Source organism: Anas acuta, chromosome 7, assembly GCF_963932015.1.
Source record: "Anas acuta chromosome 7, bAnaAcu1.1, whole genome shotgun sequence".
Taxonomy (NCBI): Eukaryota; Metazoa; Chordata; class Aves; order Anseriformes; family Anatidae; genus Anas; species Anas acuta.
Genome location: NC_088985.1, coordinates 12,572,030 through 12,599,903, shown reverse-complemented (window position 1 = coordinate 12,599,903; position 27,874 = coordinate 12,572,030). Strand labels below are relative to the sequence as shown.

The window sequence follows — 27,874 nt, the reverse complement described above, 5'->3', positions numbered from 1 at the left end:
AAGCTTAGCTATTGCAGCCTGGAACTATTTCACTGGTATGCCATGTTTCAAGGTTCTCTTCAAGCCCAACTTTCTTCTGCATCTGCTCTACACTACGCGTTTGTGTGGGGTGCAACTGGAGTTTAATGCGTAACTATGGTGATTCCCCTGTGTCTTATAAAGGACTTGGTACTTAGCATCCACTGAAGGTAGTGCATATTGAAATAAGAGGTTTAGAATAGAATTGGAAAATTAAAACATCCTCATTTTGCTTTTTTGTTTTAATCTTTCACTGATCATTGCTGGAAATTCTTCTGCTTCTACCCGCTAAACCCATATGGAGAGTGCCTTTTTTGTGCGTGGTAACTGTAAAGATGTGTGGTGTGTATGTGTGAGCTTGAGGGGATTTTATTGTGACCCATGTGAAACCAGAGTAAAAAGTTCTAAATGGATCAGACTGAAAGACATACTGCAAGGTATAGATTCTAGCATGGCCCACTAAGACAGTGGAAGTTCAACATACCAGTCAGTACTGAATGCAGTTTCCTGTTGCCCTATCAGTCTTAAAAAGAGTGGGGTTGCTTCTGCCATATCTGCTGTTTTTTCACACTGAGATAGAATATAACCTATATAGCCTCTTGAATCTTTGGCAACCAGTTTAAATAACATCTTTCATTAATGGGTACAAAGGGGCAATTTAAGTGATAAAGTGATCTCTTAATAATATCCTAAGTTCAGAATCTTACTGCATGCCCTACAGTTATCAGTAACATTTACTTCAGGGGACTGCAGTGAGGACATTTAATCAGTTGCAAAATCATTTTCAGGCTCAGAAACATTATTACAGCACTCGCCCATTAAATGTATTGAGAAAGACAGCATTATAATTACAATCTATTTTTTTTTCTGATGGTCTAACTAGAAGATGCATAGAAAATTAAGTGGTAAAAAAATACTGGAGCTGATTTGAGCTGCAAGAGCTGGTCTATTTCTCTACGTAGGAGCTGGTTAAAAGTTAATCTCGGCTGTGTTAGGGGTAAAGCAGCTTAGAAGGATTGAAAATTATGGCTAATGCTGCTTTTAATTGGTTCTTAAGGCAACCATTTGGGTTCAACATGGCTTTACCATTCTAGCAGGCATCCTTATTAACAAAGGAGAGTACCCCCCATTGAGCAACGTATTTATGGAGTAAATATTGCAAAGGAAATCAATGCATCTTGAGCCTACATCTTAATCTCAAATCAGGGGGAGGTAGAATTTCTTGAGGATGCACTAAGCTGGATCCTAATGCAAAGATACCATGAAAAGAAAAAAAAAAAAACCTCTTCAGTGCATACTTACGTCTGGATAATAGTCCATGGTGGGCACCAGGCGCTCTATCAAGGCCTCCAGAGATCCAGAAACAATGTTCCCATCCTGATAAACAGGGTCCACGCACCTCTCTCCCATGTCTGGCTGCACTTGCCCACTACAACTGGATCCAAGCATACTGGAAAATATTGGCGTCTGGGGCATAGTTTCCTGCAGAAATGGGGAGAGGAAAAAAAAAAAAGGGTTAAGCTTTCCCTGAGTGTGTCTTATGCAGGGGTATCACAGAGGCGTACATTGCACACAATGACATATCTGACCGCTTGCAGCCTGGGCACTTGAGCGAAGTTCTGCCTCCAGCCGCACGTCCCGCAGCTGGCTGCTGGCTTTGAAATGCACGTGAAACTCTGTCACCGAGGCTGCAGCGGCGGGAGCTGCACCAGTTCTGTTCGCTGCACTTGATTCCTCCTTTCTCTCCACTTTTCCCCTGGCTCCCGATGCTGAGCGCTGCACGGGGATGCAATGTAACCCCTGCCTCGCTGCACAACGCACAGCCCCTCTGGCCTGACGCCCCTCTTTGCCCTTTCCCGAAGCCGACCTGCGGGAGCAGTGCCAATGAGCGTGCGGTGAGCAGCCCTTTGCCGCTCCTGGCGCTGGATGCGAGCCAGGGTCCCTGCCGAAGGGCAGCTCCTGTCCGTGCCGCTGGGGCCGGGGGGCTCGCAGCCCTGGCCCCCACCTGCCTGTCTGTGCCCCCCGGGTGCTGCGGCACCTCCTGCCCCGCGCAGCGCTGCGAGCAGCCCCTGGGCGATCTGCGCTCAGGAGCCAAACCTGCTGCCCCCAACGCCGCCACCGCACAGCCTCGGGCTTCCCCCCTCCCTCCCTGCCTCCCCTCGGCCGTGCCCCGGAGTTGCGGGGCCGTGGGGAAGGCGCCCCCCGCGCGGGTCCCGCCGCTCACCCTCATCTTCCCGAGCCGCCCCGCTCCGAGCCCGGCCGCGCCGCCGGCCCCGAGCCCCGAGCCCGCCGCCCGTGACGTCAGCGCCCAGCGCGGCGCCCGTTGGCTGGGCGCGAGCGGGGCCCGTTCAAACGGAGCCGGGCCAACGGCGCGGGGGCGGCCGGGGCCGCGCGCCCGCGTGTGCGCGCCTCCCGCCTCGCGCCCGCCCGAGGGGGCTCGGGGCGCGCTTCCCCGCGGCCCGGCTTCCCCGTTCCCATGGCGACCGCCGCGGCAGGGGGCGGGGCCCCGGGGCGCGCGCACGCGGGGCGCGCGCGGGGACCCCAGAGCCGAGGGCGTGAGGCGGCGCCGCGGGGGCGGGCTGAGGGGCTCCGGTACCTGCAGCTGGGCGCGCCGCCAGGTCTGGAAACAGGCACACACACCCGGGGCTCACCGCGCGCTGGTCACATACATACGCGTATTGCACGTTTATATATATATACACATGTAGATACGTGTGCTGGTACACATGCATGTGTATATATATATATATATGTATATATATATATATAGGCACCTGTGTCACAGAAGGCAAGTTCAGGGAGGTAGGGGTACTGCTCCTTCTCTAGCACGCACGATGCTCTTTTTTGGGGCACTGTATGGCGTAGTGTTGGGAGGTTGTTGCAGAGGTAACATTTACAAGGCAGAGAAGCTGGGGACCTAAATTCAGCTGGTGTAGCGTGCAACAGACGAGTCACTGTATCCTTCCGTTTCCATTTCTTTCTCTGTAAAACCTTCAGCTATCTATATTCTGGATGTTGAAGTCTGTAGGTACGGAAACCCCCTAAGGTTTAATTCTTTTTTAAATTATTTTGTTTGCTTGCTTGCTTGTTTTGCTGGAGTTATGTAAGTTCTGTTCCTGAACAAATTGCTTGCATTTTGGAGATGTTTTCATTAGGCACTGCCTGATGTTACTGGTGGGCGGGCCCTGGAGCAGGGCAACCAGCGCAGCCTGTGCTTGTTCTGCGGCTCGCTACAAAAACAACTCGAGGCAACGCCGCGCTGGTTCAGCCGGGCTGGCCGGGGAATCTCTTGCTGCAGCGTGAGTCAGCAGAGCAATGTCTCAGCCTCCTCGGCTGCTTCAGCCCGTCTAAAACCAGCTAACATCAGCATACACAGTATAACACCTGCTGCTGCCTCATGATCAATGAACTGGACTGGCATTTGCACCACTTGGGTTCAGTGCCTGCCAGTGCCGCACACTTGCTGTCCAAACTGCCTGATCCCGCTGAGCCTCGGTGTTCATCTGTGAGATGTTGATAAGGATGTGTTTTCACACTGTTGCATTACTTTGTCCATTTTTATATTTGGATAGTGCGTCCTTGTTTTACTGTTTGAATTTCCTTATATAGTCACATCTTCTCTTGGGGGGCTGTTAGTCGATGACGTGGGAAAAGTAAGGAATATTAGCAAAGAAGGTTGGGTGAAAGTGAAGGAGAAACTGACTTGAGAGCGAAGATTGTAAAACAACACTCAGTTTCCTTCAGTGGTCTTATAAACCAGCATTCTGGAAACTACTGACTCAAATGTGCCTTTGTGTATTTTAAAACCTAACTGTACTGAAGAGAAGCAAGCAATTACAAATATCATTAATGCTGATCTGAGACTATAACTTCAAGTGTAAAGGGACTCTCCCAGAAATGCTGTCTTTGTAGCTTTCGTTGTCAAGCTAGGCTTGTTGGTCACCTTGCACAGGGATCTAGTTGTTAGTGTTTGGTTTCACATAACCCAGTGTGCCACCTGATTTAAAGGCCCAGCATCTGCAGCAAAGGAAGTAAAGAGGCGCAAAAACAGAGAAGACATGGAAAGGAAACTTAACTGAGCATGGCATTCTTCACGGTGCTGATTAAATAACAAAATGGGACAAAGCCTACATCTTCTGTAGCAAGCCTGAGTTAATGTGTAGCCTTGTTTCTTACTCAGGGTGAACTGTTACTCGGGGATCTACGTGGTGATGAGAGTGGCAAGCGTATAGAGAGAAGCATGTTTTGTCCCTCTCCAGCAGTGCATTACCCCTGCAGAGCTGTATGATTTCAGAAACCATTTTGATATGCCTGTTACAAGCATAGTTATAGCAGTATATTCTTGGTTCTTACATTTCGGAAGGCTTTCGTGAATAAAGCCTAATATCATCATTTAGAGAGTGGAAAAAAAAAAAAGGTGAATTAAAAATGCACGTTATTATCCATATTTTTTATTGATTAGTAGTCTTGGTTATAGACCAATCAATTTTAACTGGATCTGAAATACGGAATTTGTCCGGGAAATGCCATCAAATTCTACAAGCAGTAATGATAGTGGCCTAGTATGGAGTGTAAGAACTTACAATTTCAGAAGCAGAATGGAGGTGCAGCTTCAAAGCCTCAGGCAAATGTCTTCGGGGAATAATAGGTTTTTAGACTTATTTGTTGGGCTGCACAGATGTTGCAGGATTCCTTGTTGCACAGAAGTTTTAAGACTTGAAACCTATTCTCAGGCAGCTTTTAGATGAATTCAAACATTGCTGAATTTCAGAGATTCATGCTGCAGAATAATTTGATGGCACGTTAATAACTTGGCAGCAGATGGGAGTGGGAGACAAGTGCTTCAAATCATGGTTCTGAACTCAGCAAGGCTTTTAAAGCTTGCGACTTGAAGTGGGATTGAATGCTGTAGCTATCAGTCTGTGGTTACTATCAACCACGCTTCTCTCTCTCTCTCTCTGACCTGGGACGTGATGAATATTTCCACACAATGGTTTTGTCAGAGCCAATGAATTTTGTAGTTTGGAAATGGCATTTTCCATTTTAAAAATGTGTTGAAGAGGTCTTGACCAGCTCTACCCCTGAGATACCCAGCAATTTTCAGAGCAAACCAAGCTGAAAATATAAGAACAACTTAAGATGTGTTTCATTGTTGTATGTTTTCAATGCTACCTGAAATGGAAAGCTAGTTGTGAAAATTCACCCACCTATCTGGGGGACAAACTACGTTTTTATTGCCATGAGGTCAGCCCTGTGACACACCACTGAGAATAACCGTTGAGCACTGTGAAACTAATCTTTTGCTGATGCTCAGGACTGGATCTTGCCGTTGGACTGAAAGCAATGCTCTTCCCCAGGATTCAGAGAAGGCATGGTGCTTATTTCCAGCTATTTGTGCTGGTGCCAACATAGCAGACTCTTAACATAATGTGACACACGTTGACTGTGATACTGGGGTGTGGCTGCTCAGTACTGACTGAGATGCTAATGGCTGTTTTGGCACAGTTGCCTAAAGAAGTTCACTAATAGTAAGTTTGGTTCCCAATTTTCATATGTGTTAGAATTCTCTTCTTTTTAGGAATTAACTTGCCTGCTAATTGAGATTTAGGGTACATTTAGGGAAACATCGTTGTAATGTATCATGGGTGTCCTTATGTTCTTGGTGGTGCGGATGAATCAAGTTTGTTTAAAAAACAAACACGCATGCATACAAAACAGATTAAAAAGGGGTGATAAACTTCCTTGAATCACTGATGTAGCAACAGGAACATCTTACAAGTCTGATGATCTCAGGTCATTTAAATGCGTAGAGAGCTAGTCAGAGAGTGAGTGACAGAAAAAGATCTCGGAAAAAGATAGTTGGCTTAGCCTGGTCTGCTTAAAGGCGCTGCGACAACATGTCATGCATAAATGCCAATTTAGGCAATCAGGGTGTAGCTGAACAGCTGCTTCTACTACAGTTGTAGATTTGCTCCCTTATTCCTGTATGTTTGTGGAGATGTTGGAATCTGCTCGGTTTTGCTCGTGTCTTGTTTTTAAAGAAAAGACATAAAAAACATATAAAGGCTGTTTTTAATGTTTGTGAGTGTTTCAGTGTGATTTTGACTATAACGTGAAAGAACAGAAGCATGTCAATGTAATATGCACTATTATTTTTTTAGGGTCTTTTTAAGCTGAATTTTTAAAAGCAGCCGATGTTCTATTTTAAACGGGGTCAAGCTTGGGTTCAAAATGAAGGAGTTCTGGTCTAATCCTAGCTATTTTGTCCTTCACTTGCATATTCATGCTTGCTGCGACACCAACTATTCCAAGAATGTGCCACCGTGCAGAAAGCGAAAATCAATTATGCCAAGAAAGGAGCATGTACATACATCAGCAATTTGGTGCCCAGGGGAAGAAAAAATCTGCATGTGTGCTGATGTCAATCTTCTTGATATGGTATTTTTGTAAATGCACGTGGGTTGCTATTTTTTTAAACCATCTCAACAAAAAAGAAGTTTATTTTTAGTGCTATAGGCTTTGGGGTATCACAATTAGCAGATCAAAACTGCCAATCTGAGAAGTCAACCCTCTGTTTGCTTTAGCAGAACCTATAACAATGTTGTTAGCATTCCCACAGGTATTTTGGAAGATTTATTAAGGTCAGTAAGATGATTTTTTTTTTTTTTTTTTTTTTTTTTTTTTTTTTTCTGTTTTCAGTCTCTTTGGTTTTACAAATTTAATTTTACAGCTGATGGTGAGAATGCTGGCTGGATGAGCTCACTTGCAGTAATTTGTTTGTATACCGGTACTGTTGCAAGCAAATTTCTGTTGGACACGTAATGTATCTCTTACCTGAATTACCTCTAGTAATTCAGTTCCTGTGCACATCTATTGCTTGGATTCTTTTTGCTGATACCAGTAACAAGTTCAGCAACAATTATTAGGGAAGTTTTAGAGTGGCCTAAACTCTACTCAGTGTATAGGCAGTTAACAGCTGTTGGTTTAATTCCGTTGACTTTATTTGGGATTGAACCAAACTAGGAACCTCGAGGTATGTATATTAACATCATAAGTAAAAGGTAAGGAGAAACACTGAGAACATAATTCTGGATTGATTTTAGAAACTTGTCACCAAAATACTAAGCATTCAAAAATGAATTTATTTTTAAGAAAACATTTTGATGAACAACAGGAGCTGGCAAACAGATGGTTGAGTCCCCAAGCCTGCTTAGAAATGTGTGTGTAGATGGCTTGGCTACATTGTGTTTCAGTATAGTTCGAGGCACATGGGAAGGACTTGCCCTGTTTTATCACAAGCACAGTGAATAAACAAATGTATACTAAGTTGATGCTGAGTAGTACAGAATATACAATTTTGTCTCATCTATAAGTGAATTTAGCCTTTCTATTTATCATGGGATGCAGCCCCAGACTATCCCAAAATAAACTTCAAACATGGAACACTAAGACATGATGACCCTATGGGGTCAGTTTTTGCACGGGATAAAACTGAGGACTGAACTGCTGGTGAACACCCCCTTACTATATATGCATAAATGTTGAGAGTAAAACAAAAACAGACTATATATTTTTCTGCCTTGAGTGAAATTAACTGGACAATTACTTAGTGGTCTGTTTTGCTAAAGGAGCTTGACATGAATTGGTCAAAGAATTAACATGACTGAGCTGCTGTGCCCAACCCTTTATGACAATATCTGCATAAGAGAATAAATGCATGTGAACTACAAATAAAAGAGATTTATTCTCTCCCTGGAACTTGCATTTTCCCTGTGCTCTGTATTGACCAGGTCACAAATCAAATAACTGACGACAAATAAACAATGTGTGCCTTGAACTTTTTGGCTTTACCATTCGGGACTGGCAGTCATCCAAAAGTTAGCTATTACGCAGGCTACCTAGTTACGGTAGTCTCCATATTCATACGTTGTCTTTTTTGGTGAGGTGGAACACTTAGTTATTTCACTGTCAGTAGGATAATATTTTATCAAACTTGTTTCCCTTTCCTTTGCCTTTTCAAATTCATTGCACCAACACTAAGGATCTTTTGGGGAACTTTGTTTTTATTTTATTTGAATGTTATCATTTATATTCTTCCCTCCTCCTTCCCCCTCACCAGAATAAGGAGGACTGGTGGAGCCCTGTATGTTCTCTCATGTGCCCCAGACGGAACCTTACTGCTGCTCTTTGCCTTGCTCCAGTGGTGAGAAACAGATGTCACTTCAGCTAGTGACTTCAGAGGGGGTTCCCCAGGCATGAACATGTGGGAAACTTAAAGCTGATGTCGTTTCCCCAGAGGAAGCTTGTTCTTTCTTGTGCTCACTGGTGTTCCTCATCAGACAACATTCTTAGTGTGTGAAGGCTGTACATGGCATGAGTAGAGCCTGTTTTACTCCTAGCTCTCTCCTAGCTCAGGTTTGGGGATTTTTTTAAACTTATCTGGACATGTGCTTTTTTAAATACTGTCATTTGGGTGGGGATGACAAATCTCCCTGAAACAAACAGTCGTATCGGAGTTAGGAACTTGAGCTTGCATCTGTAATCTCTGTACAGTTCACAGCACACTCCCGTGATTGATGCAGCTTTCCTGACCACCTTTTTTTCTCCAGAGCTAGACAAAACAGAAATGGGTCCAGATCGTGGATGAATCTGGGGAGACAAGCTATACAGAGAGAGAGGCTGGGCTTGTGAAACAGGTAGCCATCTTTAAGAGATGGCTGAAATGCAAATAAATTTCATGAAGAATCATGAAGTGGTGTTTGGAAGAGTGGCCTCCACTAGTTTGGGAAAATGTAGTTATTGTCTCTGTTATTTAGTTTTCTTTCAGTAACCTTTCAAAACAAATTGACATCACTATACATGCAAAATATGAAATGTTATGTAAAACTCATGCTCATACAATCATGTATATTGCATGATAATAATAAAGGTAACCAAAAGTAAGTTTTAAATTACTTTGGATAGTAAGAATGGAAGTTTTGTTTTTTTTTGTTTTTTTTTTTCCATTCCTTCCCTTGTGCTGGTTTGCCTTCTGAACTGATATGTGGTTGCTTACTGTCTGAGTGAGACTTGAGCTGGTGGCATAAAAGTAAAAGCTTTGTATGCTCTTCTGTGCTATTGCAGATTTCCTGGACAGCCTTAATTTTCATAGTTGTAAGGGAATTTTGATCAGACAGTACTCTTACATTTCTGTAAGATCTATATGCAGGAAACTGATGTCCAGATGCCTTGCATTCAAATATAACTATTTAAAAATAGTTACTTAACTGTGTTGCACTAGTGATTGATAACACTGAAAATCAGATTACTTTTTCCTTGTATAGGAGAATAATTCCATATAAGCATTTTCTAGTTTGCTCTGTTTTCACTAGCTTCTCCCACAGGATATGCGCGCGGCGAAGATGAGCTAGAAATTCCAAACTGACAAGCCACTCCGCTGGGAGTTAGTTGTGCTATAGATCTAACTGAAAGGGTATCAGGCAGCCTAATCCTGAAGTGAAAAATGCAACTTGGTTCACATGAAGTATTGCAAATGCAGTAATTTACTTGAATAGTGATCTTTTCAAATTCATTAATGAAGTCTAGCCTATATCTTAATCAGCGAGATGCAGAAACGCTTTGTGTTCAACCTAAGTTTTTTATAAACACTCTACTTAACTGGAGACACTATATTCCCTTGTTTTATGGTTTTCCAAGGATGGTTATGAGCATAATATAGAACATTGTAGGCAAATTACTCCTATGATTACACAGCATTCTGTTTCACATCACTGAGATACGTAGGCTGTACGATTCCTTGTTGTATTCTACTTTGCGCAAGACAAGCCCAGAAAAGGAGATAAATGGCATTGTGCTTACTTCCATGCTGTTTATTGGATCTGCTATGTTTTGTTGGCATAAAAATTGGGTGATGCAGGAAGAATTGCTGCATGCTCTTGTTAGAGGGGTAGGTGTTTGATGTCATCTACCATCTACGCCTGGTGACATAGAGGAGGGTTTGCTCAAGTAGAACAGTTTGGTTCTGGGAAATGGAATTGAAATTTTAAGGCAAAAGAGGAAAAAGCTCTCTGTACACTAATGGTTTGTATTGGTGGTTATTTTCCAAAGTAAATGAAAATCTAGAATTGTCCTGGCATTACATGATATTAGTGGAAAATATTTCATACTAGCTGGTACATTAACTAACTTTTATAAGATGTGCTACAAATTTGTTTGTTGAAATATGTTCTTTATTGTTTTGCAATCCCCAGTGAGTCTGTTGACTGATACAATTTTTATTGTTGCTAAAGCTTGTTTACTGCTAATAAAACCTAGTGAATGTGGGATTGTTTTATACAATGACTTCATTTTTATGGTTTGAAAACCACTAGCAAACTTAAACTGAAGTCAGTGAAGGAAAGCAACACAGGATGTCAGCAAGGGCATCTGTAAATAACGGTACAGATAACTTTATATGCAATACAAAGAAAAATAATCTCTGGCCTGTTGTCAGATACTCTTGTCAAAGATGTGTGGTCCTTATTGCTGACCATGCCCAAGTGGTAACCATTGCCTTACCAAAAAGGCTTCCTTCCAATTACTCAAAAAGAACATGAGGATGTGGGGTAATGAGTGGAAAACCAGGTTTCTTAGAATGCAAAACCAAAGAAGTACCTATATTTATCTTCTCATTCTACAGCCTGCACTCTCATGATCATCTTCTGAGGTTCGATCTTTTTTCACAAAGTCCACAAAGCAGAATTGCAATAATAGAAGGCAATGCTGGAATACCTACTGGGCATCTATCTGGTACATAAGGTAGACATCTAAGCAAGAACAGCTTATCTATCTAGAAGCTTTTCTACCTGGAAGTAGTTTATTCCTTACTTAAAATACTAGATTTTTAGCAAATTGCTAAGTTTGCTGAAATTAGCGGAAAGAGACTGCTTAGCACCCTTTGAGGATCTGTCTCACTGTATTGCGGTACTGGCTAAGAAGCCTCCCAGGATACACCTTCTGACCAGGAAACAACTTCTAGCCTGCAGTGGCAAATGATAATAGGTCTGACATGGTTATTGCTTCCGAAAAGCCACATAAAGAAGTTAGAGGAGGTTTCACTGGAAAGTTAGGCTTCCAGTACTACTCTGAAAACATCAGAAGTGCATTTGAAAGCAATTTATAACCTGTCACAAAACTCTGTTTTGACATGTTTTGTTAATTGAACTTCTGAGGATGTGCAGTTCCAAACAGCTCTGTCTAAGGTAGCAGTGCTGCTTACCTATTTCACATATTCACCTATTTCACTTATTCACAAGTAAGATAAACTTTTATCTTTATTCTACTCAGCATAGCTGTTTCCACTAAAACCTAATACATTATTCATAACTGCTTCTAATTTCGGCCTAACTTTGAACTGGAGATAATTGGAATGTCTCCAATTGTCTCATACGTTCACACATCAAAGAGTGTGAAGTCGGCAAACAGCATCGTTCTTGCAGTGTATGTATGTGTGTGTTTTAAAGCATGAGGAGGTGCTTTTTTTGCTAGTGATGTTGGGACATTCCCCATTCTTTCAAAAATAAATGATTTTTTAAATAATCACAATGATCTCATTGGAGTGGTGAACTAGGTTATCATGTCCAATGCTGCATATCTGGGTCTTGGTCCAAAACTCCTTGTAGGCAACAGAACTATTTTAAGCAGGTTTTAAGTAAATCCCCGAGTCAAGGTAGGTCATCAGAGTTACCTAATCACCCCTTTTCCTTTGGTGCTGTAAGACTGTTAGCAGGAATCATCAACACCTCCATGTATCTGTTATTTGTTTTAGTTCTGCACACACCTGTTTCCTCCTTGCTTCTCTAAGCTCAGCCCAAATTCAGGTGGACTGGTGGGGAGTGCAGTGAGAATCAGAAGATATTTGCTTTTCAGGCTTTGGGATTTGCTGAGTGATCTGCTTGTGAGGAAGCAGAGTATGAAGTCCTGCTTTGCCTGATTAGCCTTTGATGTGCAGAAAGTTTATGGCTTGAAATAGCACTTGTTGCCCAAGAAACTCAGAAAGTAATCAGATGCATGGGTTCTCCTGCAGGAATGGGAGATAACCGAGCATCTGAAACTTTGGAGAGAGCAGGGCTTAGACCTGGGCTAAGGATGGCTGCTTGAACTGCTTCGTGTTGTGCTTGGCGTGATTTTGATCACATCAAATGAAGGAAACTTGCAAAGGCTCAAGTACATCACATGCCTAATTCCTGTTTGAAGTTTTCTAAACATTTTATGAGTACAGTTGTTAAAATCTGACTGATTTATATGCTTCATACAATCTCACAAATGTTACAGCGCGCCATTGTCCTGCAAGGTAGTGGCAGTTACGAGCAGCCTCTCACTAGCATCTGCCTCCTAATATTTGCAATGTATGAAATGTTGAGAACTGGTTTGGGTGGATTATCATATTAAGCACTCAAGTGCTCTACTGTATAATTTGTAATAACCCATATCATTATTTTCTACAGTCATAGGTCACTATTTTCATCACTGAGGTAAATGGCCTCATCTTTCTTCATTACATTTTTTCCTTCTAAAACATTTCTCTTAGTGATGACATGCTCAACCCTTAAAATCAGATTCTATATGTATTTTGTTTTAAATGTGGACACAAACCGTCTCATTAATGTGCCTAGAAAAATAAAATAAAAAAGATTTTGCTCATATTTTGTTACTCCCTAGATAATATTGTCTGTCAATGTGACTTAATATCCTACACACCTAGGAGTTCCACCAAACTGAGATCATAGCACTCCAGACATCACAGCACTGAACCCCAAGTCAACACACACAGGCAGTGCTTAGATTTATCTTGAACTTCCCATTCAGTTTCCCACCAAGATCTCTGCTCAGTTTAGAAAGTAATCAACAAAGTGATTGCAGTCTGCAGAGGTTGATATATCCTCCTTGGCAGCTGATAAAAGCTAGCAAAATGCTGTTTAAACTGAATTCACACATCTATAGACACCAGTAGCGTTAGCAGATATAACTGAAAATTTAATCCCTTGCTTTATAAATATACCCCTGCTCTTCTCTGTACCTTTCATTTTTTTCTTATTGTTGATAAACAAATAATTGAAAATATGTTGTTTTTTTTTTGTGTTTTTTTTTTTTCCTCCTTTCTCAAGAATGGTTTGTACCATACCTTTTGGGCAGTAAAGTATTTGCTTAAAAATCACCTACTTGCTTTTAGAAAGTAGTTATTAATTAGCTAGGTTTACTTATTCCTATGTAGTACTTTGGTTTCTCATTTTGAGTCAAATGAGATCTTTTGCAATTGTTTTTTGGAGCACTGAAGTGGTTAAAATGGAAAGGGAGGGATGTTTAATCATGCTCAACTGTTCTCAAGTATGCTTTTGAAAATGGTAGCTCTAGTTTTTCTGTGACACTGTTTTAATTCATATAAATTATGTGTCATCTTGGCCTTTATCAGACTTTGAGCTCAATCCTACATGTATATACACAAGCATCTGTGTGGCCACAGAGCTTCAGTAGCTAACAGTTCAGCTTTTCTTTGAGAGCCATGTCTGAGAAGACTCTAACTTTGTGCATTGTTGTGTGCTAGCTGGGGAGCCGATGAGGTAAATCCATGCTGGTTTTATAAATGCAAATAAAATTGTATCCTCAGTTGGGTTTGCAAACTCTGGTCTGAGATGTGGTTTGAAATGTCACAGGAGGTTAAAATAATGTAGAATTTGTCTCTGGGGAGGACAATAACCATTCCCAGAAGTTCCTGTTATGGATTGGTCCAAACACTGAAGTAGCGGAAGACTTTGGGCTTCCAACAGATTTGGCCACAAGTGAGTGAGTTTAAAGCATTTTCTGTAGCTATATTGCTTTTGAAAGGTTTGAATACTAAGTTAAACACTAATAACATTATACCTTGTAAAAGCATCAACTGGGTCTTTAAAACTGAATACTTTACACTTTGCGTCACAAAGGAAGTACTGGAAGTACTTGCACTGCTGGTATAGTCATTATAATGACATTTCATATTATTTTTAATTTAGGCTCTTTTATGCCTTAAATATCTTAAGATCCGTTGAGGCAATTATGCCCAAATTGTTTGAATATGTAACTTAAGATTCTGTCCTTCTAAAGTAAACCTCAGTGCTTAAACACGCTCTGTTGCAGCTCACTTACAAGCAAGTAAATATGGACATGTGCAACAGGTGTGAATTTGTTTCAAGTGTTTTTTGTAATTTTTTAATATAAAATTGTAACCTTCAACAGAAACAGCTATCTGGCAATACAATCCTCAAAACTGTGCTAGCTACTAATCTGTTCACATTCCTGATTGCTTTGAGGAGCATTCCTGTATATTTATGGCAAATGTCCCAGCACCATCTTTCATATCCTTTTTAGTGATAATGTGTGTTCAGCTTTCAGCTGCAGAGGACTAAAAGAGCATTTCAAGCCCACACAAAGTCTGATGAGAGCTCACGGCTGTGCACAAGTCAGAACAGCAAGCTGCATGTTCCCTCTTGCAGCAGTGAAGATGATCAGGATTTTATTTATATATGTATATATTTAAACATTACTCAAATAGCTTATATCAACTAGGCAAAATCTGAAAATCAGCATTTTTCTCTTTTTAAGTTCAGTGCTAGCAGAATAACTGATTTGATAAAAACAATGAGAAATTAGGAGGCTGAAGATGGATTGAAGATGCAGAGAAGTTTTCAGTGAACAGCAAGCAAAAAGTCAGCCTGGGCAAGGCGTCACTTACCTTGTAAGTTTTTAACCTTCCCCCAGAGGCCCGTCCTGCAAATCCCTTCAAGCCCCATGTCCAGCTACCAGCGCTTTTGCTACCCATCTTTTCCTTCCCCTCCTCCAGCCATCGCCCCCCCCCTCTTTCCCCCAGCTCCTCATTAAAAGGAAAGCTTCCAGGAGCTCTCGAGCAGCAGGCTCATGCTTTCAATCAAAAGAGATTGCTGAATAGCCCTCCACTCGCAGAGAGCTCAGTGGATCCAGAGTCAGGGCCCCTTCATTAATGAGAAAGGAATCTGTCCACCTTCTGAAACCTCTCAGCACTCCCTGAGGCTGCCTCAACCACAGAACTTGCATTTCTCATAAATTTCCCCCCGTGGCCACAGTTCCGTTTCGCTCTTTCCCTCCTTCATCTCTTGAAAATCAAATGCTCAAAGGTAATTTCCCTGCTCTTCTTGCACAAGCAGATCCCAAGGTTTCTGATCTTTATTTCCTCATTAGGAGGTGCCACTTCAGATTAATTCCCTCCTGTCCCTGGCCCCCAGACCCTTGGTTACAGTGAAAGCTCTTAGGATAAATTAGTTGGGCTTAGAATTACAGACAAGGAAACTGAACACTTGCGTCAGGCTTGCCAGGCATGTGCACAGCACAGGTCCGAGTGCTCGTTTTGGCTCTCAGTCTCAGTGGTTTCCGCCCAGTCTTTTCACTGAAACCTCTTGTTTCAGTCCACACCCAAGGAGTTTTGTTTTGAGTTTTTAGGGGTTAAAATAAACCCTGAAAAATCAAATGCAAAGCTCCAAACAGAAGAGCTGCTGCTCTTCTGGTCCAAGCTACTTTGCCACCTAAAAATCATCCTTAGCTCCTGAAACTTTGCTCTGGTTTGGTAAAAACTTCATTAGCCTAACATGCTTCATACTTGAATGAATCATGATACCTGCTTAGTTTGGGGGGATTTATTAGCTGATTTTTTTTTCCCCACTAATTCTTGATCATAAATATTAATCTGACCTCAGCACCCCACCACATCAGCAATTATATATATTGTCACGCCATGTGTTTTCAGAAAAGGAAAGGCAGTCTTTGTCAGGATTTCAAAACATAAATGTATATTTTTACTATGACTATGTCTAAACTATGTCTGTGATGTTAAAGAAACTGTCAATGAGACTGTCAATGTTACTGTCAATGAGAGGACAAATCAGTGAGGAAAGGTATTATGTGTAACTTCTGTTGGCTGGGTCCCAAGATGCAGGGAGCAAGTACCCAGCTGTTATTCAGTGGATGATCTCATAAATAATACCTTAGCCTAGGGAGCAGAGTTTTGTTAGCGTTGCTGCTATGGTCACATGCAAACATAAATGACTTTGCCTGCAACAAGTAAGGGGGAAGATGCTTTGTGTGTGGGAATGTGAATTGATGAGGAACGCATGCTCTATAGACTGGATGTAGCTGACTATCAGCTAGGTTTTGATAGTGCCTTGACATAAGAGAATTTAGTATTATGTATATTATGTATATAAATATATATATTATGTATATAAATATGTAAGCAGCTATGGTGAATGGCTATATTCAGGCTTCTGTCGGTCTTTAGATCCATCCCACTCCAAGTTAACTTTTTCTGGTGTTATAGTGAATACTTTCCATTTGTTTCCCTGGTGGAGGGAGGAGGAAAAAGTCATACATAAGAAAGAGGAAATAATATTTTGATTGTTGAGCTGTGTTTGTTATTCTATGTTAATAGTATGTACGCCTTGAGGACAGAGTAACTGAAAGCGAATATCTGAGTGAAAAGTACCTAGAATTCTTGAATTAACAACAGATAACTTGTTAAAACAAGCTGCGTGGAGTGAAAATTTCCCTGGTAGAAAAGAACATCTAGAGGGTGTGCATCTGAGCTTCTGCGCCCGTGGTGTTAATTCCTGTGGGTGCTGACTGCTTGCTGATTTAAATAGCTCTTGTGAGTCCTCACAACCGGGGTATGAGGTGCTCGTAGGACCTTTCTCTGCCTGTTAGTTGTGTAAAAGAATGCCCTTTCACTCCCTGCCGTCCTTTCATACCGAAGGAGTGAGCTGTGGCCTGCCGCTGCTGCCTGCCTCCCTGGGGACTGCGTGCCCCTCGGCTGCCCGGCCTTGCTCTCTGCCTGTGTGCTGCCCTTTGCAAAACACGATGCATAAAACTCCTCTCTTGGCACTGCCAGCACAGAGAAACAGACTTGCTGTTCCCCTCTACTCCAGGCAAGGTGCTGAAACAGCAAGTGCCCAGCCCTGGCTGGCATTGTGGTGGCAGCTGGCAGCCCTGGCTTGGTGTGCGGGCAGAGCCGGCAGGGACAGTGCACGGGGTGGAAGGAGAGCATGGGTGGCCCTGGCCTTTGACCCACTGCTTCTTGCTTCCCAAACCCCGGCTTTATCCCAGCATTCATCACCCGTTTTGCAGTCTGTCTTGGCTTCGTGCCTCTGGAAGTGCAGAGGTTTTTCAGGCCCTGACAGTGCAGCGTTGTGCTTGTCTCAGGGTTTTTCCAGTTATCTCGCCATGATGAACAAACCTCCTAGGCACAGCTGAAGCTCCTTATGGTAACTAAAATGGCACTGGTGTGTCTCAAGAGTCCCTGACCCACAGCAGTTCACAGAAGTGTGAACTTGTTCTCACACAAAACTTGTTCTCCTATTTCAGTTTTCTAAGGGAAAAGGGTTCAGGATCTTTTAAATTCTGCCTGGTAGAAACTAAACTAAACGTTGTTGTTATCTTCTTATCTTCTTGTTAGCTTCTCTATTCTCACTCTTTCAGAATTGATTAAAACTCTTTTACTGCCATGTGGGCTGCTCTGGATTTTCAGGTTATCCTTTGAATTACATATGGTTGTGTTGGATCAGTTACCTGCTTGCTTTTTTATTACTCCTAAATTTGAGAAAAGGCTAATGGGGATCTTTGGGGTTGGGGAAAGGCCTGTGTTTATTCACACGAACAGCTCTGCAAGGTGTGGTACTGCTGCACAGGAAGGTCCTTGCTTACACCAATCCAAAACTTGGGCTCTGCCAGCCTTTGCCTTCTGTTCTGCTGCTGCAGAGATCAACTAGCCAGGGGTCAGAGCATTCACCAGTGACCGTGGTGCTGAACACTGAGCAGCTCTGAGCGCACAGTGAGAGCTGGGCTCGCTGCTGCAGGGGCACAGGGCCACGAGCAAGGCCGGGCCTGGAGGCCGCAGGACCCTCACGTCCCAGGGTGCGCCTGCTTGTGGCCTCTGCTGCCTTCCCCTCCGCCGGCCTCAGCACCCTGACAGAGGACGTGGTTGTCAGGTTGTTGCTGCGTGCTGAGGAAGTACCAAGTGGCTAGGGCAAGCTCCAATACCCAGAAAGTCTCTGAGATGTTATCTTTGTGCAGTGGTAGCTGAAGCTCTCAGTCCTGCCCTCGGCCCGCTGACAAGTCGCCCTTCCCTTCAGTGCAAGCTCCCTGTTAAGACAGGAGCTGTGAGCGGCTTTCACAGGGCGGCTCTGAGTCACAGTGCTGGAAGGTGCTGAGCAGATGCAATGCCTGTCAATTTGCCATGATTAATTACCAAAGAGATCTGCCTCGTGCAGATTCTCCCCTTTCCTACGCTCAAGGACTGCCCAACTTCTTTGTTTGCTTTTTACTGTCTCATCCACAATTAAAATGTGAGGATTCTGCTTTTGTACAGATCTATCTAAATTAAGAGATGATTATTTATTGGTTTAGGCTACACAAATCAAATTTGATGTTCTCATTCAAAGCAGAGACTCTTTTCTCCTGGGTGTCATTAGTCTACAGAAAAAGCCATCACACTCTAATATAATTCCTGAACCATTATTTACGCTATTGTTTTGCAGGAGGCAAAGTTTTATTTGCTTCTAGTCTGTTCTTTAAACTTCAGCTATTTATTTACTGTGCATCCTTACTCTTCTGTGAAGACCTTTAGAGATGCAATATGTGGAGCTGCTCCTTCCCTGTCCCAACTGCCCCCTCCCTATGAACAGCACAGACTTGCTCTTCTCATTGCAAATGAACATCAAAGCGAGCCGTATGTGTTACTCCGCACTATCTCTGCAGGCATTGTCAGCACATGAGGTAAATAATGCTACCCGAGATGCATTATGGCTGTTCTTCCAGATTATTCTCAAAAAATCCAGTTTGGCTAAAACAATTATATGTGTTACCGAGAGACTTGTTTTACAAGGTTAAAGCTTCAGTTGCTCTGCACTATAAGGCCGTCTGCGTCTTGCATAACAAATGAGCGGCGTTCATTCCCGTTATTGCTTGGTGGCAGGAACAGCAATGGGATGCCCGCTGTTGATGGTTAACATGTAGTCTCTGAAAGCAAATTAAATTTTGGCCAGACTATTCCTAGCATGTGTTTTCCTAACTTCTTGCCCTTTAGTGGATAAATCGTATTGGGTTTGTGTTTTGTGAATTGTTTTTATTACATTTTAAGGCCTGTTTCTCGTTTTAAAAAGAATTAAAACTTGTATCAGAAAATCAGATTTATTTTCAGCATTTCAAATCTGGTATTTTTCACTGTCAGTTTCCTAGCCCATTTCCTTCCTCAAGAGACTTAAATATATGAACTTCTAAATACGGAGATGTGCTTTTTCTTTCCTTCTCCTGTTTCTTTCCTTTTCAAGGGATATTTTAGTACCCATGAGGCTGGAACTCTGGAGATTTCAAGCCTCTTTCATCCTCCAAAGTGTCAGCACTTTCAAAGAAGTGGATTCCTGTACACTTCTTTTCATGTGCTCTGCTGTACTCTTTAAACTTGACTTGCAAGCTCTCTGCAGGTGAGAAGGGAGTGCAGGCAGGGGACACGTTTACACCTTGGACTGTGTGTGGCAGAAATGGTCACCGGGGAGCGGAGGGCATCCCACACAAGTGAGCTGCTCATAGTCCAGAAGAATGACATTGCTTTTTGCATCTCCACCCTCTTTTTTCTGGCTTCCTTCTGAAGTATGCTAGTAGCAAATTGCTGCAGCGGACTGCCAGCTGAGTTGTAGGGTGCCTTAGCTTTCTGTTATTGTAGCGGAAAGCCCTGTTAGAAACTGTCAGACAGAACCAACTACGTCAAGTCCATTTCTGGTTTAGTCTGTGATCTACAAACCCGAACTGCAAGAGCTATCAGTCTGCCTTCAGCTAACATTTCTCATTCCTGGGATGCAGACCCCCAGCTGGCAGGAGCAGCTCTGTCAAGGCTGTGTGCATGGTTCCAGCCTGACCTGCCCATGCAAACCAGCAGAGGGGTGGGCAAGGAGCAGGGTTAGATCCTGCTCTCGTAACCAGACCCAGCAGTGGTGATGAGGAGGCCAGAGACTGATAGGGAAGGAATGGAATTAAGAATGGGACACAAGACAGCGTGTCCAGGTTAGCATGGAGAAGAGGATGAGGCAGGGAGAGAGGAACATGCTGTGAGGGGAACGGCAGGAGAGATGGATGAGCTGGGGAAGGGTTGTGTGTAAGGAGCGGGTGTGGAAAAGAGGATGATGAAGTAGGTCATTTAAACCTTGTCAGAACTTTTTCTCTCCACCCACGCATTGGCCTGGTTCTTTCTCAGAGGAGATAAAGGTGCTTCCCATGTCAGTATAAATGATGAGTTTCAAGACAGTGTCCTCTTAGATTGTGGATCTATTCTGCGCAAAAATAAATGACTGTTTAAAATGTACAACAAAAAAAATGTTAAAATTATGTATTTTATCAAGGGATGGTCACTTTTCTTTTGGTCTACACTCAGAAAATTTTTAATGTGTAACTTTTAAGGGCTGTGGTTGCTGTACTACTTTTGTTTAAAAGCAAGGGCAAAAGTGTAAGTGGAACACGTTTAGTATAATTAGAGAATGTTGTCTGACAACTCTGGAGAGGATCTTCTGAACATACTTCTTTGGGACGTAACCTGTACCCTTTCGAGGAAAACTCTAAATCTGGCTGAAACCACCCTGCAAAGTTTTCAGCCCTTAAAGTGGAAAAAATTGACCACCTATCTGTCACCAGGCAATTCTTAGAAGTTTGGTTCTTTCATATTCTTAGGGTGCAAACCATAGTTTGAGGATGCGAAGGCTTTCACAGAATCTTAATTGAGGTCTGCACAGTAATAATAGGCAAAATTCTGCAAAGCAGTTGTTTGAGCTTCTTTTAGATTTAATATTAATTTAATATTAATATAAAAAAATCTAGGATTTTATTAAGAAAAGTTATGCTCCTTCTTTCTGAGTGAAAAAAAGTATGACCAGGTTAAGAACAGGGCAAAACAATTTCCTAGACTTAATTTTGAAGAAAGTTTAACAGTTTTGAAAAGGATCAAAATAGCAACCTGAAACATATACTGTCACAGGTACATTGAGGTTGCAAAGTTTTAAGTAGAGGAAAATTCCAGGTTTCTTTTTTCTCTTGATTTTTTTTTTCCCCCACTCCCATGGAAATAAAATAAATGCAGGATCTAGCTGTAACACCCTGTTATGTAAATCATAACAGTGCACGGCTTGGTCTGCTTCATGTTGCTGCATCCTTCAGAGCATGCAGAAGCTGCTCTGGACAGTGGTGGTCCGCAGCAGGCTGCCTGTCAGCTAGTCTCGGGCTCTGTTGCAGGGCACGATGGGTGTACTGCAATTTCCCTGCTGCAGATAGGAATGTTTATTTTACTTACAGGGTGCTAACTATTTAGCTGTGGTATTTGGTAGAGCAGTATGAAGATAATGAGAAGGGGAACACTTGGACAGAGGAAAAAAGAAACCATCGTGGCGCTGTCAGAGGAGTGGGTGCTACATGTGGGAGGTAAAGGCGTGGGGAAAAGGGATGACATTTACTGAACTTATTGCTCAGGCTCCTTGTAGTTCAGATGTGCCTGCCGATGGTATTTATAAGGGTAACCCCCATGTGAAAGGGAAGAAAAAATGATCTCATGCTTAAAAAGGAAAAATAAAAAAACTCTCTCTGGTGTCCATGCTGTCCAAAACATGAAGCATATTTAGCAATTCAAAGTAGTCCTTTGTGCCTTCTGAACTGTCAAATCTGCCACATACAAAGGCTACATCAATGAAAGGGCGTGTGTTACATTGGAAATATTTAATGGCAGTAAGTAAAGCCTGTTGAAAACATGAGAACAGACATAAGGGTGCTTAGCTGTGTGCTGCTGTGCTTGACTGGGTGCCGCACAGCTCAGCTGCACAATTCTCCAAGCTGAAACATCACCAGCTATTCTGCGTGCAGTATAATAGCTACAACTGAACATCCTGTAGAAGACAGATGATACACTATAAAGCTCCACAGAGAGAACACCTACTGCTTTTTAATTGCTTTTTAAAAGTTTGGTGGTCAAAATGATCTATGCAGCACTTTGTTATTAATATTTACTCCAGTGAATGAAGTAAAAATATTTAGTGTGTTCTTCTGATGCTATTAAGCTCCCAAAAGCTAACTACTGTGAATGAGATGATAACATAATATTTAGTTGTCTAGTTGGGGATTAATGGATTAGGATGCATAGTTAGTAAAAATCAGCACGTGTCACACCGATGTCAGTCGCATGAGCTGTAACCATCTTGAACATCTCTGTTGTTCTAGTAGTTTTCAATTCTGTTTCCCACTCCACAGAATTTCCCTAGAGATGCGATGGGTCAGCAGCAGGCCAAAGATGGGCTTCAGACCTAATCTAATCAATATTGTGACAAATGTAATGAAAGCAGCTGTGTCACCTTGGAATCCCAGTGCATTTTATCAGCTCTGCTCTTAATGGGATGTGACAGCGAGGTTGATCTGTGCCTCCTTAGGACAGGAGAGAAGTTGTGCAAGGGCTTGTGCAAGGATGGCTTTGTCACAAAAGGGTAATCCGTCTCCATTTGGATCGCAGCTAAAGGTTGAAACTAAAGGTCCTTACCTACACCTCAAACATCAAATAGTTATTTTAGTTACCTTCATTTTCATGTGAACAGCTTGTTTCATTTAGCTCCTCTAACTTGTCGTCTGTATTAGGAGAGCTGGTAAGGTTGTGAAATTGGCTTCATGACTTAGAAAGCAGTAGTCACTGGCCTCATATGTATTCCAGGCAGAGCACTTTAACTTTGGTCCTCTGTAATGGCTCTTTATTTTATTGTGAATTGCCTCTTTTTGCTATCACATGCAATTAGATTACTTGTTCCACTAGTTGCTCATAAATTTAGCTGCCTGGTTTCTTCCCTTTGCTACTTTGGTCACCTTCAGTGATGCATTCTGGTGTGCAATCTCAAAAGCTTGTGTTTTTCTAGTTTTGAGATGATGTCTTTGCTAAAGATTCACTCTCTGTGCTCAGGGTTTTATATATTGTCATAAAATCTGACCATTTCTACCTTCAATTCTTATCAGCCTAGTATCTCTACCCTGCTGGGTCTGCCGAGCCCCTTCATATTTCGACTCCTGTTGTCTGTTGTCGTTATGTTTTTTCTGTTCTTACATGTTGTCCACATACTGCGATGCTCCTGTACCAGGTTATTCTCAAGGTGTTTGGTTGCTCTGCCCCTTTAGCCTTAACTTTCCACTGCAGGATGAATGGCAATTAGTGTCAAAATGGTCTTCTGTAGAAATCTTGTGAGCTTGTAGTTTGGATATCTACAGGTCTGCAGATCGATTACTATCATAGCTATTACTGTTGGTCAAGAAGCTCTCATATCTTGTTCCTTTCCCCTGGGGAGATGACCTTTAAAGTATCTTGTGAAAATTTACCATTCTTTTCTACACATTATATTTTAACATGAAAAATAATTTTGCTTGTCCTTTAACTTGAGATTCAGAAACAGCTTACTCTTATTTTCAATTACTGAAGTTTTCTGTACAAGGATTTCCATAAATTACCTTGACGTGTAAATAGTGGAGCAAAGCTGCCTTATACTTTTTACTAATCCTGCAATTACGTTGCTGTAGAGCCTTTTTACTTTCCTTAATATGAAACTAAACCCTCTTCTCACCTACTCCTTTACACAACCAGTGCAATAAGAATTACGGACATGACAGCTAAATCCAGCTCTTAAATCCCAGGCATAGTAGCTATTAGTATTGCTACTCACTGTTTCTGTCTAATAAGCTATAAGCAGTACAATATCTTATTAGTTAATTTGAAAATCGTTTCTCAAGGGATTGCATGGCTTATGTGCATCAGGTCCCTACCAATCCACTTAAAGCTTAAATTCACCAGACTGAGAAACTCTGTGCGGGACCTTGCTGGCTGCAGCAGAACCACCGCTCCCCTGTAAAGCACTAGGATAGCATTTTCAATCTAGCAGAAGTTGTACTGGACCACTTCTGTCCCCTGAACAACATCTTCTGGGGATGGTGATTCTCACATCTGAAAATAAGAGCTCTCACTTTCCAATTGTTTTCATTTTATTGTGCCAAAACCTGCTATGTCTTGGTCTGAAGGAAAATATTTATTTGGTTGTACAAGCTGACAGAAGGATTACTTTGTTGCTTGCTGTTGCCCTTCATTTGTTTAATTAATTAATTAACCAGAGGAAAAAAATGGGGCTGAGAATGAAATCTTTGTCCCAGCATACCGAACTCTTACTTGAATATCTGAATCCTGCTGGTTGATGCTCCAGGTCTGGGATGGGCGGACCCCCGAAGGCAAATTGAAGCACCCCCGGGAGCTGAACACCCCTTGAAGTACCTGCCTGTGCAATGCTGACCCACCACACTCAGTGAACGTCTGTTCACACCACTCCTTCTGTCTTTTCTGGTATCCCACACTGGCAGCAAGAGGAAGAAATACTTATGTACCACAGTAGTACAAAATATCAACCGCTGTTTTTTTTCTCCACAGCAATGTTGCACAAAGCCAACACCACAGAATCCTTACAGATTCCCTTCGCCAAGGGTCCCTTCCGACCCAAATGATTCAATGATTATATACAATCTAAGCATAATGTAACACACAAAACCACCAATAAATATACAAACTGCATCACATTTAAAATGTACTTTCCCTTTACCATCATATTAAACACCCATGCGTGGCTAGCCACCCAAGAGCTTGCTGCCATCCCTGCAGGAGCAGGATCTGCTCTCACCCTCGTTTGCCCGGAGACGTGTGTCCCCTGAAAGAGGAGCTGGAGGTATGGTGCTGTGCTGAACTTACCGGGGTCGGCAGGAGCATCTCTGCTCACAGCTGGGTCTCTGTGGGTGCCCAAGGCCCTCCCTGCCGTGCCGCCACTCCGCGTCCCCTCCGCGCTCAGGCGGAGTGTGCTGGCGGCTGTGGCGGGTTCTGTGGTTTCCATGCCAGTTATACCCCAGGAAAACTGAAAGTGCTGCTGAGGGTTGCGCACGAGAGGAAACTCTGACAGCCCCAGCCTTCCACTACGTAGGTGTCATGTGCTGCAGCTGCTGGTGGCTGGGCTGGGAACTTCCACGCCGGCCTCAGCCTCCCTTGAACTCCAGCCAAGCCACAGCTGCTCTACTATCTGCCCTGCACATAGATCCGTAGGAGTTCGTGTGCCGGGTAGGGCAGAGTTTCGATGTGGTCAAGGAGAGGAATAAGGTTTGGGGCAGGAATTTCTGTTTGTCCCACTGCTTATATCATTGCTGCTAGAATCTCTCTGGCTTTGGTTTGGCTTGGTGTGATTTTAGAGTAACATTTCCCAGATGTTTCAATTTGATTATCTTTAGGGGGAACACATAAAATTCCTACACATGTATCTGGCAATTAGTTGCAGTGTTTCCCATGGAAATATGGCAGCTAGGAACCAACACTCTAGAACTGAACTTGTTGAGATTTTTTTTTCTTCAAAATGAATTTTCAGTTGACCACTCGTTGTACTTAATTTTTGCCCAGTAATATCCGCAGTATTCCAAGTACTTTTCAGAAGCTCAGTTAACTCATACAGAAACAATACTAGATGTACTTTGATGGAAACCTGAATGGGTTTCCTACATGGTATCGTATCTTTGCTAAATAAAATAACAACAAAGAGTGAATTCTCTGTATACACATATGTCCACAGTTTGAATTATTGCAAGAAGAGGCAAAGCAGAAAATAGCAAAAGGAATTTTCTATAGAGGTGATGCTAGTTTGTAGTTAATGAAGATGGCATGCTATTGGTTTTGTTGTTGTTGTTTGTGTTGGATTTTGTATAGAGATATAGAAATAAGTATGTAGAAATAAGGAAAATGGGGAAACTGTGAAATTGTCATAGGAAATGAGGAAGAAGGTCCAAAGGTGATTGCTGAAGAGGATGGCAAAATTTATGGAATTGGATGGAATTACCGAAGTGTAAGACTGCCCAGTATGACTTCTGAAAAAAATAAATCTCTAACTAGAAATTAGCCTATGCTAGTGCTTTCACATATGAAAGAAACTTTTACATAAAAATCATAAGAAGTAAAATAATACTTACTTTGCATTTCTTTACAGCAGCATTGCACAGTGGTTCTGCCATCCAGCCTTTCCCAGTGAGTGGACTTCCAGCTATTTCACTCTATGATTTTTGTCATGTGTCTTGCCTCCTTCCCCTTAAAATGAGGGGTGCAATGGATTACTATTCAGAACAGACTGTTATTTTAAACTGAAAATGCATTATAGAATCAGAATAAGATCTGATGTGTAGCTTTAAAGAGGTGAGGTTCATAAGAAGGAGGAAATAGCACAAATTCTGGTATAGCAAAAAAGGCAGAATTTTAGATACTAGGTGCGAGGTGAAGAGAAATAGGAAATGAATTGGGAGCATGTTTGGGGTAAAACAAATGCCTCCCACTGTCCCTGGAAAAAAAAACACCACCACCACCAAAACACACTAGTCTTGTAATAGTCCTTGAAAAACATTATCTAGAATAATATCAATAATATTTACATTGTTAAATTGGTTATAAAAGTATGTGCTGAAAAGCGTTTAACAAAAGCTGTGGAATTTAGAATTCTGTTCCTTAGTACAGTTATGGTGTTAGAAGAATTATAAATCTTTCTTCTTCAGAAGTACTATGGCAGCACAAAGGGAAGTGACAGCACAATCATATCTCATCAGAATGATGGATAAATCATTAACTATATATATTTTTAATATCTGCTAAACTGTCTTCAATGTGACATAAAAATAAAGATACAAAGAAACTGGCAACCATTCTCTTGGCACCTAAGATAAAATGTACTGAAGAGAATCCAAATTTGAGTACACAATATACAGAGATAATTTGCCACAGGCCAATTTTGTAACAGAATCCCATAGGCTTTTAGTAGGACTTAAGTTTTCTTGAACTTGAAGTTGTGATTCTGAGTTGGGTGCTGTTGTTTGTGGCTTTTTATTTTTATTTTTTTTCCTCAAAATGAAATTAAAATAGCTTAGCTTTAAGAAAGTCATGATGAAAGGGGTGAAAAAAGCTCAATTTACTTCTGTGTCAGAGTAATCTCAGCTTTTTTGCCTTGTTTTTAGGGATAACCTTTTCTTTTGTTCTCTCCTGATCCAAATAACTGACAGGTACTGAATTGCTGTGGCTGAAAAATTAAAATTTCCCTTCTTAAGGAAGCACAGCTAGGAAAATGTGTTTTAAAGTCATTTATTTTTAAAGTAGGGCACAAACTGGTTGTGCCTATAGCTGCAACCACTGAAAAGGGAGATTGAGGGCTGCTGTCAGACAATCCCTGCTGTGCCTACAATGTGCCTGTTATACGCGTGGTCCTTACTGGTACTGAGTGCGCATTTGCTCATATTAATATAAGGGTTTAATGCTGTGGTAGTGACTCGGCAGCCATAAGAAACTAGGGACAAAATCTTCATACGCTTGCACCTTCAAGCCTGAATGTTTCGCAGTGGTTTGATGTCACCGGTTAATTTTGCTTTCAGGTAGTACTTGTTCGACCTCCTTTACTTCAAACCAACTTTTGCAAAACTTCTAGGGCTCCTGTGGTCTCAATTTTGGCAATTTTAATCTAAAGTAACTCTCTGTTTTCGAAACAAAATATTATTTCTTTGATTGTCATTATCCAAACATATGGAAATACAGGAAGTAAGCAAGTAATTAGAAAAATGCAATTTTGAGTTGGACGTAATATATTGTTCTGTTACTTTTATATGATGCAAGGCTTCTCGTTGTTAAAAAGATCAATACAAAAATGCTGCTCCAATTCCATGCTAACAGCTCCAGATTTTGCCTGAAATTGAAGTGAAAATGTTG

General features: G+C 42.0%; 1 protein-coding gene across 5 annotated transcripts in view; it reads right to left on the bottom strand.

Annotated features, from left to right (window-relative positions):
* Nucleotides 1–27,874, bottom strand: part of RASGEF1A (RasGEF domain family member 1A) — a 157,756-nt gene that overhangs the window by 21,685 nt on the left and 108,197 nt on the right. Inside the window, exons 2-3 of one of the 5 annotated variants that reach the window (XM_068687892.1) lie at nucleotides 26,104–26,218; nucleotides 1,321–1,500 (exon numbers count right to left, since the gene is read on the bottom strand). In XM_068687892.1, coding sequence (XP_068543993.1) covers nucleotides 1,321–1,500; nucleotides 26,104–26,145 — 222 coding nt within the window. In that variant the 5' untranslated portion in view covers nucleotides 26,146–26,218. Of the gene's footprint in view, nucleotides 1–1,320; nucleotides 1,501–1,598; nucleotides 1,832–2,242; nucleotides 2,379–24,847; nucleotides 25,020–26,103; nucleotides 26,219–27,874 lie in introns of those variants that run through there. The other 4 variants (XM_068687893.1, XM_068687894.1, XM_068687896.1 and 1 more) reach the window with 4 other exon arrangements.